This window comes from Oncorhynchus tshawytscha, linkage group LG04 (genome assembly GCF_018296145.1).
Source record: "Oncorhynchus tshawytscha isolate Ot180627B linkage group LG04, Otsh_v2.0, whole genome shotgun sequence".
In the NCBI taxonomy this organism is placed as follows: Eukaryota; Metazoa; Chordata; class Actinopteri; order Salmoniformes; family Salmonidae; genus Oncorhynchus; species Oncorhynchus tshawytscha.
Genome location: NC_056432.1, coordinates 50,670,899 through 50,684,613, shown reverse-complemented (window position 1 = coordinate 50,684,613; position 13,715 = coordinate 50,670,899). Strand labels below are relative to the sequence as shown.

The window sequence follows — 13,715 nt, the reverse complement described above, 5'->3', positions numbered from 1 at the left end:
CCTGCAGAAGGAGGAAATAAGCCCAGCCCACTCTACTGTGGACCTACATTACACCTCACCGGCAGACAGGCAGGCAGCTCTGTGCTTTCTGGGGAAATCTAATAGGTTGGCCTCTGCAGGGCAATCCCTACGGTACTCAGCCGTGCACAAATCAAGTCTTTACCCGAGAATGGTGGTTTTCTAATGACACGACAGAATGGGTTGACAAGATATGGGAAGCGGCAGCCTAGTGTACTTATTGTGAAATATGAATGTAAATCGATATCGTGGCCCTGGTCTCTGCCTTATCTTGTGAACCAAAGCAACAGGAAAGAAGAGTTAAACAGAAAGAAGAGTATACTGTATTCAACAATAGTCACTGAGATTAGCTGAACAAAAGGCTGCAGCTGTAAGAACTGCAGATAAGTATAAGAATGAGATGGAGCTGAGTGCTTTTTACCCACTCAGTTCATGGACCACATACATATCCATCTGTACAGAGCTATCCTGGTCTGATCCTAGACATTATAGATGACAAGGAGGGACCAATGATGTCATATAGTGCAAAAATGTTAATTGAATGAGATACAGTATTCATGCACATTATAGGTGAATGTAAAATGTAATATTGCACAATAGAAAATGTAATGGAATCATGGATAGATAATGGCACCTCTGGCTTCCATAATATGCCCACGTCTCCTATATGACATTCATTGCTGTTCAAGATCGTTGTCTTCATAGAAATAGCTTCTCAACAGCGCGCACCACTAGGCAAAATATGTGCTTTGTTTGAAACGACACACAGGTAGGCTACAGTTTGTTAACATTATCTACTCAAACATTTGCCCACGAAAAAACACTGTAGATAATTCAAAAAGATCTAAATGCATATTCCCATGAACTGGTTGGCATGTAGTGGGTTAAGTTGGTACATGCCCAGAATGTTATACGGTTTGAGAAAAAAGGGAGGGGGGGACAGGGACAGGATGGGGCGGTTTGATCCAGTTGCGCAGCCTCTGCCTTCTGGAATAGTCTTCCATTGTCCTCCAATATTCTCTCTTTAGTTAACCACTTTACCTCCTCTATTCATACACCTCTATCGTTAGACACAGGGAAGGTGGCGTCACAGCACGAGGCTTAGCTAGCTACAGTACTTACCAGCTTACCTCTTTGTTAGCATTAGCAAAGATGCTATGTTAGCTACATTACTACCAGTATAACTCTTTTGAATTAGCAGTAACAGGGGCGGCAGGTAGCCTAGCATCTAAGAGCATCAAGCCAGTAACCGAAAGGTTGCTGGTTTGAATCCCAGAGCTGGAAAAATGGGAATAAATCTGCCGTTCTGCCCTTGAGCAAGCAGTTAACCCCCAAAAACTGCTCCCTGGGTGCCAATGACATTATATGTGGAATACACATCTCAGTTGAATGCATTCAGTTGTGCAACTGACTAGGTACACCCTTTCCCTAATTACATGGTTACCTCTTCTATATTAGCTGGGACATTATGCTAGTTATATTCCTACCAGCTTACATCTTCTGTCCCTCACTGGTCTCAAACCAGGGAACCTCTGAACACATTGACATGTCACCATGAAGAAATGTTACCAGTAATGCCACAAAAGCTGTGGGTCTTGCAGAACAAGGGAAACAACTACTTCTAGGTCTCAGAGCAGGATATGTCTCAGAATGAACGCTACTAACACTCCGACAACCATTTCACATTGGCTACACAATGACAGACAATATTGGCAGGGACAGACTCCGGACCTAGCCCAGATCTATGGCTAATTTCTTTCTTTCTAAGAGCACAAGTGATGATGTATGATTAGACTGAGGAGAGACGCTCCTGGTCGATTGGCCAACAATCATTAATGAATTCCCGAAGCGGACTGTGAAAATGGGGAATAATTCCTAAAACTCTCTCTCCATGGAATACTAATTGGCTGGGGAATGAATTGAGATGTAGCAATAGCTTTTCTCTCATTGGATACAATACGGGGCCATTTGAAGCATATTTGATGTGATTTATTGTAAATACAAACATAGATATGATCAGAGTGTGTGGTTGGAACGCTCTTTCTCTGAGCTGGTAGGATGTGCATTTCATATTCAAGTAATTGTTTTCTGCATTTTTCTCTGAGCAACAAACAGTTGGATCATTTGCATATTACTCATGACTTCCAGAGGGAAAAATGTGGAGGTGGCAGTAAAGTTGTTCAATGGCACTTTTTTCCCCTTTCTTTTCAGTGGCTGCTGTGTGCCTGTGTTGGAGACAATCCAGCATAGAAATTGTCTGGAAGGCACTTTGCAAATTGCATTGATCTCTCCCTAGACCTGCCTTCCACCTGCTTCCCATCCTAATGCCTCTCTATTACAGAGGGACACGGGGAGGTGGTGGTGAGACGACAGGTGTCGTCAGACATACACGCGCGCACAAACACACACACGCGCACAAACACACACACACCTGTCTCACTCCCAAATAAAGAGAATTCCCTCTATTCTGCACTCGAATTACACACTAATTTGGTCGACACGGGGGACAGACAGCAAGACAGTACTAGAGCAATAGAGGAAGAGAAGAGATGACTGTGTTTCATTTCCTGTGAAACAGAACAAGATTAATAGAGCGAGATTAGGAGAGGAGAGTTAAGAAAAATGGAACATTTTTGAGAAGAGGAGAGGTGTTTTCCTTGCCTGAGACTCATGGTCGTCACTTTATTTAAAAAAACATACAGTGAATTTGGACATTTTGTTATGCCTTATCCTAAAATGTATTACATCTTCTTTTCTTATCAATCTACACACAATACCCCATAATGACGAAGCAAAAACAGTTTTTTTTAAAACATTTTGCAAGTGTAAAAAAAAAAAAAAAAACTGAAAACCCTTTTTTCGATAACTATTCAGACCCTTTGCTATGAGACTTGAAATGTTTGAGATGTTTCTACAACTTGATTGGAGTCCACCTGTGGTAAATTCAATTGATTGGACATGATTTGGAATGGCACAGACCTGGCGCGGCCTGCTCAATGCATCACCGGGGGCACACTGCCTGCCGGTGTCATAGGAAGCCACCCAAACCGAGGCTTGTACACCCCGCTATCATCCAGAAGGAGAGGTAGGTACAGGTGCAAAGCTGGGACCGAGAGACTGAAAAACAGCTTCTATCTCAAGTCCATTCGACTGTTAAATAGCCATCACTAGCCGGCCTCCTCCCAGTACACTATCCTGAACTTAGTCACAGTCACTAGTCGCTTACCACCCGGTTACTCAATCCTGCACCTTAGAGGCTGCTGCCCTTATTCTATCCTATATATTCTTGAGATATAGTAAATTGTCTATCCACATATTGTCTATAATGTCTATACATCCCATCATATACACTTCCGGTCAAAAGCTTTAGAACACCTACTCATTCAAGGGTTTTTCCATTTTTTTTCTTCTATTTTCTACATTGTAGAATAATAGTGAAGACATCAAAACTATGAAATAACACATGGAATCATGTCGTAACCAAAAAAGTGTTAAACAAATCAAAATATATTTTAGATTGTAGATTCTTCAAAGTAGCCACTTTTTGCCCTTGAGGAGAGCTTTGCACACTCTTGGCACTCTCTCAACCAGCTTCATGAGTTAGTCACCTGGAATGCATTTCAATTAACAGGTGTGCCTTCTTAAAAGTTAATTTGTGGAATTTGTTTCCTTCTTAATGTGTTTGAGCCAATCAGTTGTGTTGTGACAAGGTAGGGGTTGGCACCCCCCCTTGGGTTGTGCCGTGGCGGAGAACTTTGTGAGCTATACTCGGCCTTGTCTCAGGATGGTAAGTTGGTGGTTGAAGATATCCCTCTAGTTGTGTGGGGGCTGTGCTTTGGCAAAGTGGGTGGGGTTATATCCTTCCTGTTTGGCCCTGTCCGGAGGTGTCCTTGGATGGAGCCACAGTGTCTCCCGACCCCTCCTGTCTCAGCCTCCAGTATTTATGCTGCAGTAGTTTATGTGTCGGGGGGCTAGGGTCAGTTCGTTATATCTGGAGTACTTCTCATGTCCTATCTGGTGTCCTGTGTGAATTTAAGTATGGTCTCTCTCTAATTCTCTCTTTCTCTCTCTCGGAGGACCTGAGCCCTAGGACCATGCCTCAGGACTACCTGACATGATGACTCCTTGCTGTCCCCAGTCCACCTGGCCGTGCTGCTGCTCCAGTTTCAACTGTTCTGCCTGTGATTATTATTATTTGACCATGCTGGTAATTTATGAACATTTGAACATCTTGGCCATGTTCTGTTACAATCTCCACCTGGCACAGACAGAAGAGGACTGGCCACCCCACATAGCCTGGTTCCTCTCTAGGTTTCTTCCTAGGTTTTGGACTTTCTAGGGAGTTTTTCCTAGCCACTGTGCTTCTACACCTGCATTGCTTGCTGTTTGGGGTTTTAGGCTGGGTTTCAGTGCAGCACTTTGAGATATCAGCTGATGTACGAAGGGCTATATAAATAAATTTGATTTGATTTGTATACAGAAGATAGCCCTATTCGGTAAAAGACCAAGTCCATATTATGGCAAGAACAGCTCTAATAAAGAGAAACGACAGTCCATCATTACTTTGACACATTACTTTGACACACATCAGTCAATATGGAGCATTTCTAGAACTTTGAAGGTTTCTTCAAGTGCATTCGCAAAAACCATCAAGCGCTATGATGAAACTGGCTCTCATGAGGACCACCACAGGAATGGAAGACCCAGAGTTACCTCTGCTGTAGAGGATAAGTTCATTAGAGTTACCAGCCTCAGAAATTGCAGCCCAAATAAATGATTCAGAGTTCAAATAACTGAAACATCTCAACATCAACTGTTCAGAGGAGACTGTGTGAATCAGGCCTGGTCGAATTGCTGCAAAGAAACGACTACTAAAGGACACCAATAAGAAGAAAATACTTGCTTGGGCCAAGAAACAGCTCCAAAAGCCAGACTACGATTTTCAACTGCACATGGGGACAAAGATCGTACTTTTTGGAGAAGATCCTCTGGTCTGATGAAACAAAAATGGAACTGTTTGGCCATAATGACCATCTTTATGTTTGGAGGAAAAAGGGGGATGCTTGCAAGCTGAAAAACACCATACCAACCATGAAGCACGGGAGTGGCAGCATCATGTTGTGGGGGTACTTTTCTGCTGGAGGGACTGGTGCACTTCACAAAATAGATGGCATCATGAGGTAGGAAAATTATGTGGATATTGAAACAACATCTCAAGACATCAGTCAGGAAGTTAAAGCATGCTACCAAATAGGTCTTCCAAATGAACAATGACCCCAAGCACACTTCCAAAGTTGTGGCAAAATGGCTTCAGGACAACAAAGTCAAGGTATTAGAGTGGCCATCACAAAGCCCTGACCTCAATCCTATAGAACATTTGTGTGCAAAACTGAAAAAGTGTGTGCGAGCAAGGAGGCCTACAAGCCTGACTCAGTTACACCAGCTCTGTCAGGAGGAATGGGCCAAAATTCACCCAATGTATTGTGGGAAGCTTGAGTAAGGCTACCCAAAACGTTTGACCCAAGTTAAACAATTTAAAAGCAATGCTACCAAATCCTAATTGGGTGTATGTAAACTTCTAACCCACTGGGAATGTGATGAAAGAAATAAAAGCTGAAATAAATCATTCTCTACTATTATTCTCACATTTCACATTCTTAAAATAAAGTGGTGATCCTAACTGACCTAAGACAGGGATTTAAAAAAACTGAGTTTAAATGTATTTGGCTAAGGTGTATGTAATCATCCGACTTCAACTGTATGTATATAAAACAAAAGCTAGACAATCAGGGTGCATTGAAATTCGAAAAGCAATGGATAGAGGAAAATCTGTTGCACATTTTGATGGTCAGGAAATATAATACAGTTTAAATGTGGCCCTCCGGACCTCGGTTGAAGACTGAATCTGACTAGCTGGGTAAAATGAGCTTGACACCCCTGGTGTAGAGGGCAAGGAAGGGGAGACCTTTCCTCTGCAGATGAGGAGAGAAGAGTTAAAAGGGAGGGGGTTGTGGATGTCCAGAGTATGGGGTAGGGGTCTCGATGGAGCTCAGGAGGGTAGAGAGGCGTGGAGGGTGAGGCTTTACCTGTGCAGATGGAGCCGTTCCCCACATAGCCAGGCTTACAGGAGCACAGGTGGCCTCTGATGGTGTTGGTGCAGATGGCATTGTCATCACAGGAGCTCTGCCCACTGGCACACTCGTCATGTTCTGAGGGAGAGATGCAGCAGGGTCAGACTGTGTGGTAGTGTCTGACTGTCTGGCTGTCTGTCTGCAAGCGTATAGACTACTCAGCAGTGTGAGAGTGTGTTTGTGTGGTGAATGCATGTTTGTGTTTTTTAATATTTTTGTTCTGTGTTTGTATGTCGCAAGTGCATCCCTCCTGTAGGGTCATTGTCAGTTGTTTTCATTCAACTGTGTACTGTCAACTATCTCCCTCACAGATCTGAGCTGCTTACTGAGGGGCTGGTCGGAGCATTTAGCCTCAGGGAATAGGGAGTGGGTTTGCACCACAGGCAGTGTATGATCAAACACCATGTAGCCGCTCATCACTGCAAAAAAACATAATCTCATTTACTAGCCTACTTATGGGAATCCATGACAAGTTGTGTAACACAAACACAGCCAAAAGTAATCTTGAATACAGTTAACGATTCAAACTTCGCCACACACTTGATCTTACACTGCGCAAAAACCAACGGTGGTAAACTGTATGCGTTCCGGTGGAAGTTCATTCATTTCAAACGGGAAGCAATCCATACTGATGCTTCCAATCTGCTGAACTAGGCTCCGGTAAGTACAGTGTGTACTTCAATAAAATGTTTCAACTTGTATGTTGCTTTGCCTTGTGGTCTTTGAAACATAAGTGGATTAACCACCGAAGATGTTGCAAATGTGTGGTTTTCAACTACAGTATGTGTTTATGGGATAGCAACAAGAAAACCTTTGAAAGCTCAATACATTTACTTTAAAAATACAAGATAAAAGTTTATGATGTTTAGAATTCTATGCAATTATGTTTTATATGTATTCTATGCCATTGCTATTGTTGATTATATTCATAATAAAGTTGTGGGCTGTAGCCTGTTGTTATTAGTAGGTCTATTGTACTTTTTACAATTGATTATTGCTATCATTATTATAGTAATGGAGGCTAGCTACTCCCATAGCCGTGGGAAGTAGTTTGGGGGTGGGGGTTCTGTGATTTTGTTTATTTTTTATTGATGAAATAGTGCAGTGATAGTGCAGTGTGTGCTCCCTCACGCTCCCCCAGTACAACACACGAAATCAGGTGTGTAGTGCTGGGGGAGCGCTACGGAGCACGAAAAACCATTGAATGACAAAACAAATAAATATGAAGGCTACAGCAGCCTAGAGGTAGGTAAATGGTGCTTTCTTCCCTGTCTTATCTCTGGCGAAGGAGGAAGAACTGTAGGCTGCATGTGTGCACTGTATAGGACCATTGGAGTCTTGACAACGTCCAAAATAAAAAAATAAAAAATAAATTCACCTCTGCCTTGACATTCATAAAACTCCACTGACCTGCTCTTCCGCAGTAGAACCCAGAATGAAACGTGACCACTTGGTTACAGCGACACGGTTCTGCGAAGGACACCCAAACCAGAGTGGCCACCATAAAGCCCAAGAACCTGACCATCTTTGGATATGCTGTATCCATGCTTGAGATCTTTAGCCAATATTGGCTATTGGTTGAGATGCAGGGCCCGTTAGGGCCGTAACATAATAAAAAATAACTTGTAACTACAGTCTTTTATGTCCAAGAATACAAATGTAAAATAAAAACATATTTGGGGGGCCAAATAAAATCATCCGCAGGCCAAATTCGGCCTGTGATCCGCAAGTTGGAGAATCATGCAGTTGACAGTCTCAGAGTAGTTGCCGCAAGTGTCTCCTGACCAGAAATGCTGGTATGTCAATCTGTCAATCTGGGATCTAATATTTTCTATAAAGAATCGTAAAAACTTTTTGCAGAGATCAGGGGATGCAAGCATGTCACTGCTAGGGATGGCACCAGCAATACACTCAATTATGAGGGTTTTCTCAGAGATTAGGGTAGAGAAGTGTTTCGTCTTGCATCTTTTACTGAAACATTGTAATTTCTCATCATCCTTTATTATCTCATAGAATACTTAAAGTTTGCTGGCCTTCCATTTACATTCAGCTAAATGGCACTGTCACATCCTGATCTGTTTTTCCTGTCCTTGTGATTGTCTCCACCCACTACGGATGTCGCTTATTTTCCCCAGTGTATGTATCCCTGTGTTTCCTGGCTCTCTGTGCCAGTTGGTCTTGCATGTTTGTAAAGTCAACCAGTGTATTTTTTCCCATACTCCTTTTTCTCTTCTCTTTGCTAGTCCTCCTGGTTTTGACCCTTGCCTGTTTTCTGGACTCTATTCCCGCCTGCCTGCCCTTCGGTACCTACTGGACTCTGAACTGGTTTTGACCTATTTCCTGTACACGACCATTCATTACGTTCACTTTATAAAGCACGAGTGTGGTCATTAAACCAGAGTGAGACTATGCCAGACAATTTATTCTTGATTTTAACTGGTGCCACTGAGTCTAAAGTAGCCTGACATACAGTATGTCATTGAAACTTTTCACCAAATCATCGGTGTGAAGACAGAGAACAGGATCAGTGGTAGAGGAGAAAAAAGCATTCAGGAATTTTCTAGCAGTTGTGGAGTTAATGATGCAAGAGCGAGTTGGGACTGGTACATTTTTAGGAGGAGGAGGAGAAAGCATTCTAAAAACAATACTGAGATGGTTAGAGACACACACATTAATAGTTTTTCCAAGTTTCAATATTCAGACCATGGGACAGCACAAGATCAAAAATATGGCCTTTGTTGTGTGTAAGCCCTGTGGCATGTAGCACAAAGTTAAAGGATTCTAACATGATAAGAACATTTTCCACTAGTGCATTGTTTGGGCAACACACAGGAATGTTTAAACCTCTAAGAAATATTAGGTTTAGGAGGGTGGTACACTAACATATACAAGATGGGCTGTTTCTTGTTCAAGCTATAGATAAGCCTCTCAAATGAGGAAGATTCACCACAGGGCTACATATAAACTTGTCTCTATGAATGACGGCTACCCCACCACCACAGCCAGACAGCCTGGATTTCTGTAGATAAGAAAAGGCTGGAAGGGTAGTTTCAAAAGTGAAAGATGGCACCGACAGAGAGGGCTGCCTCGCTTCTCGCTCTTAGGAAACTTTGCAGTATTTTTTTCATGTATTATTTCTTACATTGTTAGGCCATAATTTTTGGGGTGTTATTACATACAGCCGGGAAGAACTATTGGATATTAGAGCGACTCGAACTCACCAGCACTACCATCATTACGACCAGGAATATGCACCCCCAGGGAAATTCCAGAAACCAATCCAAAACAATGCTGGCGTAGGAGAGGTATTCGGAGTGGTCTTCTAATCCGATTTAGGAGGCGCGCACACCAATCACCGCTTCCGAGTATATTACTTGCTAATGTTCAGTCTCTGGATAATATAGTTGACAAGCTCAGGGCGAGGGCCTCTTTCCAGAGAGACATCAGGGATTGTAACATTCACGGAAACTTGGCTCCCGGGATCTACTGTCTGAATCGGTCCAGCCAGTGGGATTCTCAGATCATCGTGCAGACAGTAATACATATCTCTCCAGGAAGAAGGGCGGGGGTGTATGTTTCGTGATTAACAACTCATGGTGTAATTGTGATAACATACAGGAATTCAAGTCTGCAGAACTCATGCCGACCACTTACTCCAACTTCCGGGATGACCACAAGGTCCTCCCGCCCCTCCCTTCGGAAAATGTGACCATAACTCCATTTTGCTCCTCCCTTCCTATAGGCAGAAACTCAAACAGGAAGTACCTGTGAGAAGGACTATCCAACGCTGGTCTGACCAATCGGAATCTACATGTACTCTTCAAAATTGTTTTGATCACGCGGACTGGGATATGTTCCGAGTGGCTTCCGAGAATAACATTGACAAATACACTGATTCTGTGACTGAGTTTATCAGGAAGTGTATAGGAGATGTTGTACCCACTATGACTAACGAAATCTACTCTAACCAGGGGCTCCCGAGTTGCGCAGCGGTCTAAGGAACTGCATCTCAGTGCATGAGGCCTCACTACTGTCCCTGGTTCAATTCTAAGCTGTATCACATCTGGCTGTGACTGGGAGTCCCATAGGGCAGTGCACAATTGGCCCAGCGTTGTCCGGGGTAGGCCGTCATTGTAAATAAGAATATGTTCTTAACTGACTTGCCTAGTTAAATGAAGGTTAAATACCATTACATTTAATACAACATGTGGATAGATGGCAGCATTCGGGCAAAACTGAAAGTGTGAACCACAGCATTTAACCTTAACCATGGCAAGGTGACTGGGAATATGGCAGAATACAGACAGTGTAGTTATTCCCCCGCAAGGCAATCAAACAGGCAAAACGTCAGTATAGAGACAAAGTGGAGTCGCAATTCAACAGGTCAGACAGGAAATGTATGTGGCAGGGTCTACGGATTACAAAATGAAAACCAGCCACGTCGTGGGCACCGACGTCTTGCTTCCAGACAAGCTAAACACCTTTTGTGCCGCTTTGAAGATATCACAGTGCTCATGTGGCCCGCTACCAAGGCCAGGGCTCTCCTTTTCCGTGGCCAATGTGAGTAAAACAAGCGTGTTAGCCCTCGCAGGGCTGCGTCTTCAGAGCATGTGCAGACCAGCTGGCTGGTGTGTTCATGGACAAGTTCAATCTCTCCCTATCCCAGTCTGCTGTCCACACATGCTTCAAGATGGCCACCATTGTTCCTGTACTCAAGAAAGCAAAGGTAACTGACCTAAATGACTAGTCCAGGATCATATCACTTTTTGTTACAAGTATTTTGCTACACCCGCACTAAACACGTGTATGTGACCAATAAAATGTGATATGATATGATTTAGAGGACAAAAATCCAATCCTCTGGTATAAGCCAAATTTCAGTTAGCATTAACATATCATACAGCTACACCATTGAGAGCATCCTGACCGGTTGCATCACCGCCTAGTATGGCAACTGCTTGGCATCCAGCCGTAAGGCGCTACAGAGGGTAGTGCATACGACCCAGTACATCATTGGTGCCAAGTTTCCTGCCATCCAGGACATATATACTAGGCAGTGTCAGAGGAAGGCCCAAAAAATTGTCAAAGACTCCAGTCACCCAAGTCATAGGTTGTTCTCTCTGCTACCGCACACAAAGCTGTACCAAAGCGCCAAGTCTAGGTCCCAAAGACTCCTTAACAGCTTCTACCCCCAAGCCATAAGACTAAAAAACAATTAGTCAAATGGCCACCCGGACTATTTACATCCCCCGCTGCTACTCGCTATTTATTATCTATGCATAGTCCCTTTTCCCCTACCTACATGTACAGATTACCTTGACTAACCTTTACCCCCCGCACATTGACTCAGTACCGGTACCCCCTGTATATAGCCTCGTTATTGTTATTTTATTGTGTTGCTTTTCATTACATTTTTTACTTTAGTTTATTTAGTAAATATTTTCTTAATAACTCTATTTCTTGAACTGTTGGTTAAGGGCTTGTAAGTAAGCATTTCACAGTAAGGTCTACTACACCTGTTGTATTCTGGAGATGTGACAAATTATTTGTTTTGATTTGTATGCACTGTATATTCAACAAATGAGACAGACAAATTTTACAAAGTAAGCTGCGTGAATGGTGAGACTTGGCACAGACACACTATCTAGTGTGCTCTCCCTCTTCCTCTCCATGTTGATCTTCCTCTCCATGTTCCTCTCGCTCCACTCCTCTTCCTCCTCTTCATTATCTCCCTCCACTCTCCTCTCGCTCCACACCGTCCTCCTCTTCCTCCTTGTTCCACATCTCTATCCCTCCAAGCATCTCTAACTCCTCTTCCTCCCGGCCTTTTCATGCTGAGGCCTAACTCTCCACATAATTTCCCTCCCTTTTCACACACTCTCACTCTACCTTCCTCGCTTTATTTTTCTCAGTCTTACACCTACTCTGTAGTCACCTTTTAGGAGTTTATAATAAACTAAATCATGATGCTATACGTCACTTTCATTCAATAAAACAAAATCCCCTTCACACAAACACACGCATACAGTATCATCATAAAGCTATACAGCACGTGCATTCAATCAATCATCAATCAAAATTATTTAATAAAGTCCTTAGTGGAGAGATTGTTTCTCTGTTCATTGTGTGTTTGTCAGACTGATGGATAATCAGACAGGATAGAGCACACAAAAAAGACATTCATAGATGAGCCGTTCTCAATATATAATAATATGGCATACCAACCGTACCAACCTTGTCACAACACAACTGATTGACTCTAATGCATTAAGAAGGAAATCAATTCCACAAATTAACTTTTAAGAAGACACACGTGTTAATTAAAATGCATTCTAGGTGACTACCTCATGAAGCTTGGTTGAGAGAATGCCAATAGTGTGCTAAACTGTCATCAAGGCTACTTTGAAGAATCTCAAATATGAAATATATTTTCATTTGTTTCACACTTTTTTAAGTGCGAGAGAACAGCTCACTAAACATTACTCGCCCTAGCAGAGCTGGTTAGGCTGTTATGTTATCCTGATTGCAACTTTGCTGTCAGATTGTCCGTTTGTAAATTCAGAGCGTTCCCCGTTCAGAGTGCACAGCGGACGCTCTGGCCGATGAGATTACTGACATTTTCTGACACCGGCCATATTCAACGGGTGTTGAGCGTTCTTAGGTTCATAAGTTATTCTGCGCTCTGGCACACTCAGATGAGAATGCTCTGAAATCGAGATAGATGGCCAGACTGAATTTACGAACGCGCCCGAAATGGTTACTTGCAAAAGTGTAGTCTTTTGTTAAGACATGTAGCTAGCTAGCTAGGTAAACAATGAACCATATTCACAATGCACGACGTTATTACCCTGCATGAATCTGCAGGTAGCTAGCAAAGCAGGTTCAATGTTAGCTAGCTAACATTAGGCTAAAGCTAACCAAGTAAATGGCTTTTTCTGTCAAAATTAGAAACATATAATATCTGATCATGTATCTAGACAGACTATCTTACCCATATACAACATTCATGGTTGGACATGTCTCCTGTAGGATGCCATGGCTGCCCTTAGTTTTAAGATGTAATCCGTAAGCTTTAATACTCAAATTCCACTGATTTCAATACTCAGTCCTTCAGAACAGAAAGTGGAGCAATTTTAATACACCATACATAAAATAAAAAAGCTGCATTAGACAGGATTACCTAGATGTAATTACAATCTCAAATAGACAGAGTGCTAAATGGCAGACTAATCCTAACTGATCTCTCGGCATGTCCAGCCCATTCATTATCTCAGCCAATCATGGCTACGGGGAGGGTTTCCCCCTTTTACCTTAGCTAAACCAACTGGCCTCGTAATTTAACAATTTTATTTGGATTTACAGATGGCATACAAGTTTGTTATTAAGGCACATAGTGACCCGTGACATACGCCTAGTTTCCTGAAACGGGTCACACATTTACAAAAGAATATATGGGGGATTGGAAATGATGCAGATAATTACATTGATGGAATCTACAATCTATATGCACTATTAAAGCTGATCTACCCACTAACAAACATTTAAAAACTAATAATTATATTTATA

The 13,715-nt window shown here is 42.5% G+C and overlaps 1 protein-coding gene across 1 annotated transcript in view; it reads right to left on the bottom strand.

Moving 5' to 3' along the window:
- LOC112248956 (protein kinase C-binding protein NELL1) overlaps window positions 1–13,715 on the bottom strand; it is a 412,284-nt gene that overhangs the window by 73,556 nt on the left and 325,013 nt on the right. Inside the window, exon 14 of the mRNA XM_024418430.2 lies at window positions 6,105–6,227. Within this exon, the coding sequence (XP_024274198.1) occupies window positions 6,105–6,227 (123 nt within the window). The remainder of the gene's footprint in view (window positions 1–6,104; window positions 6,228–13,715) is intronic.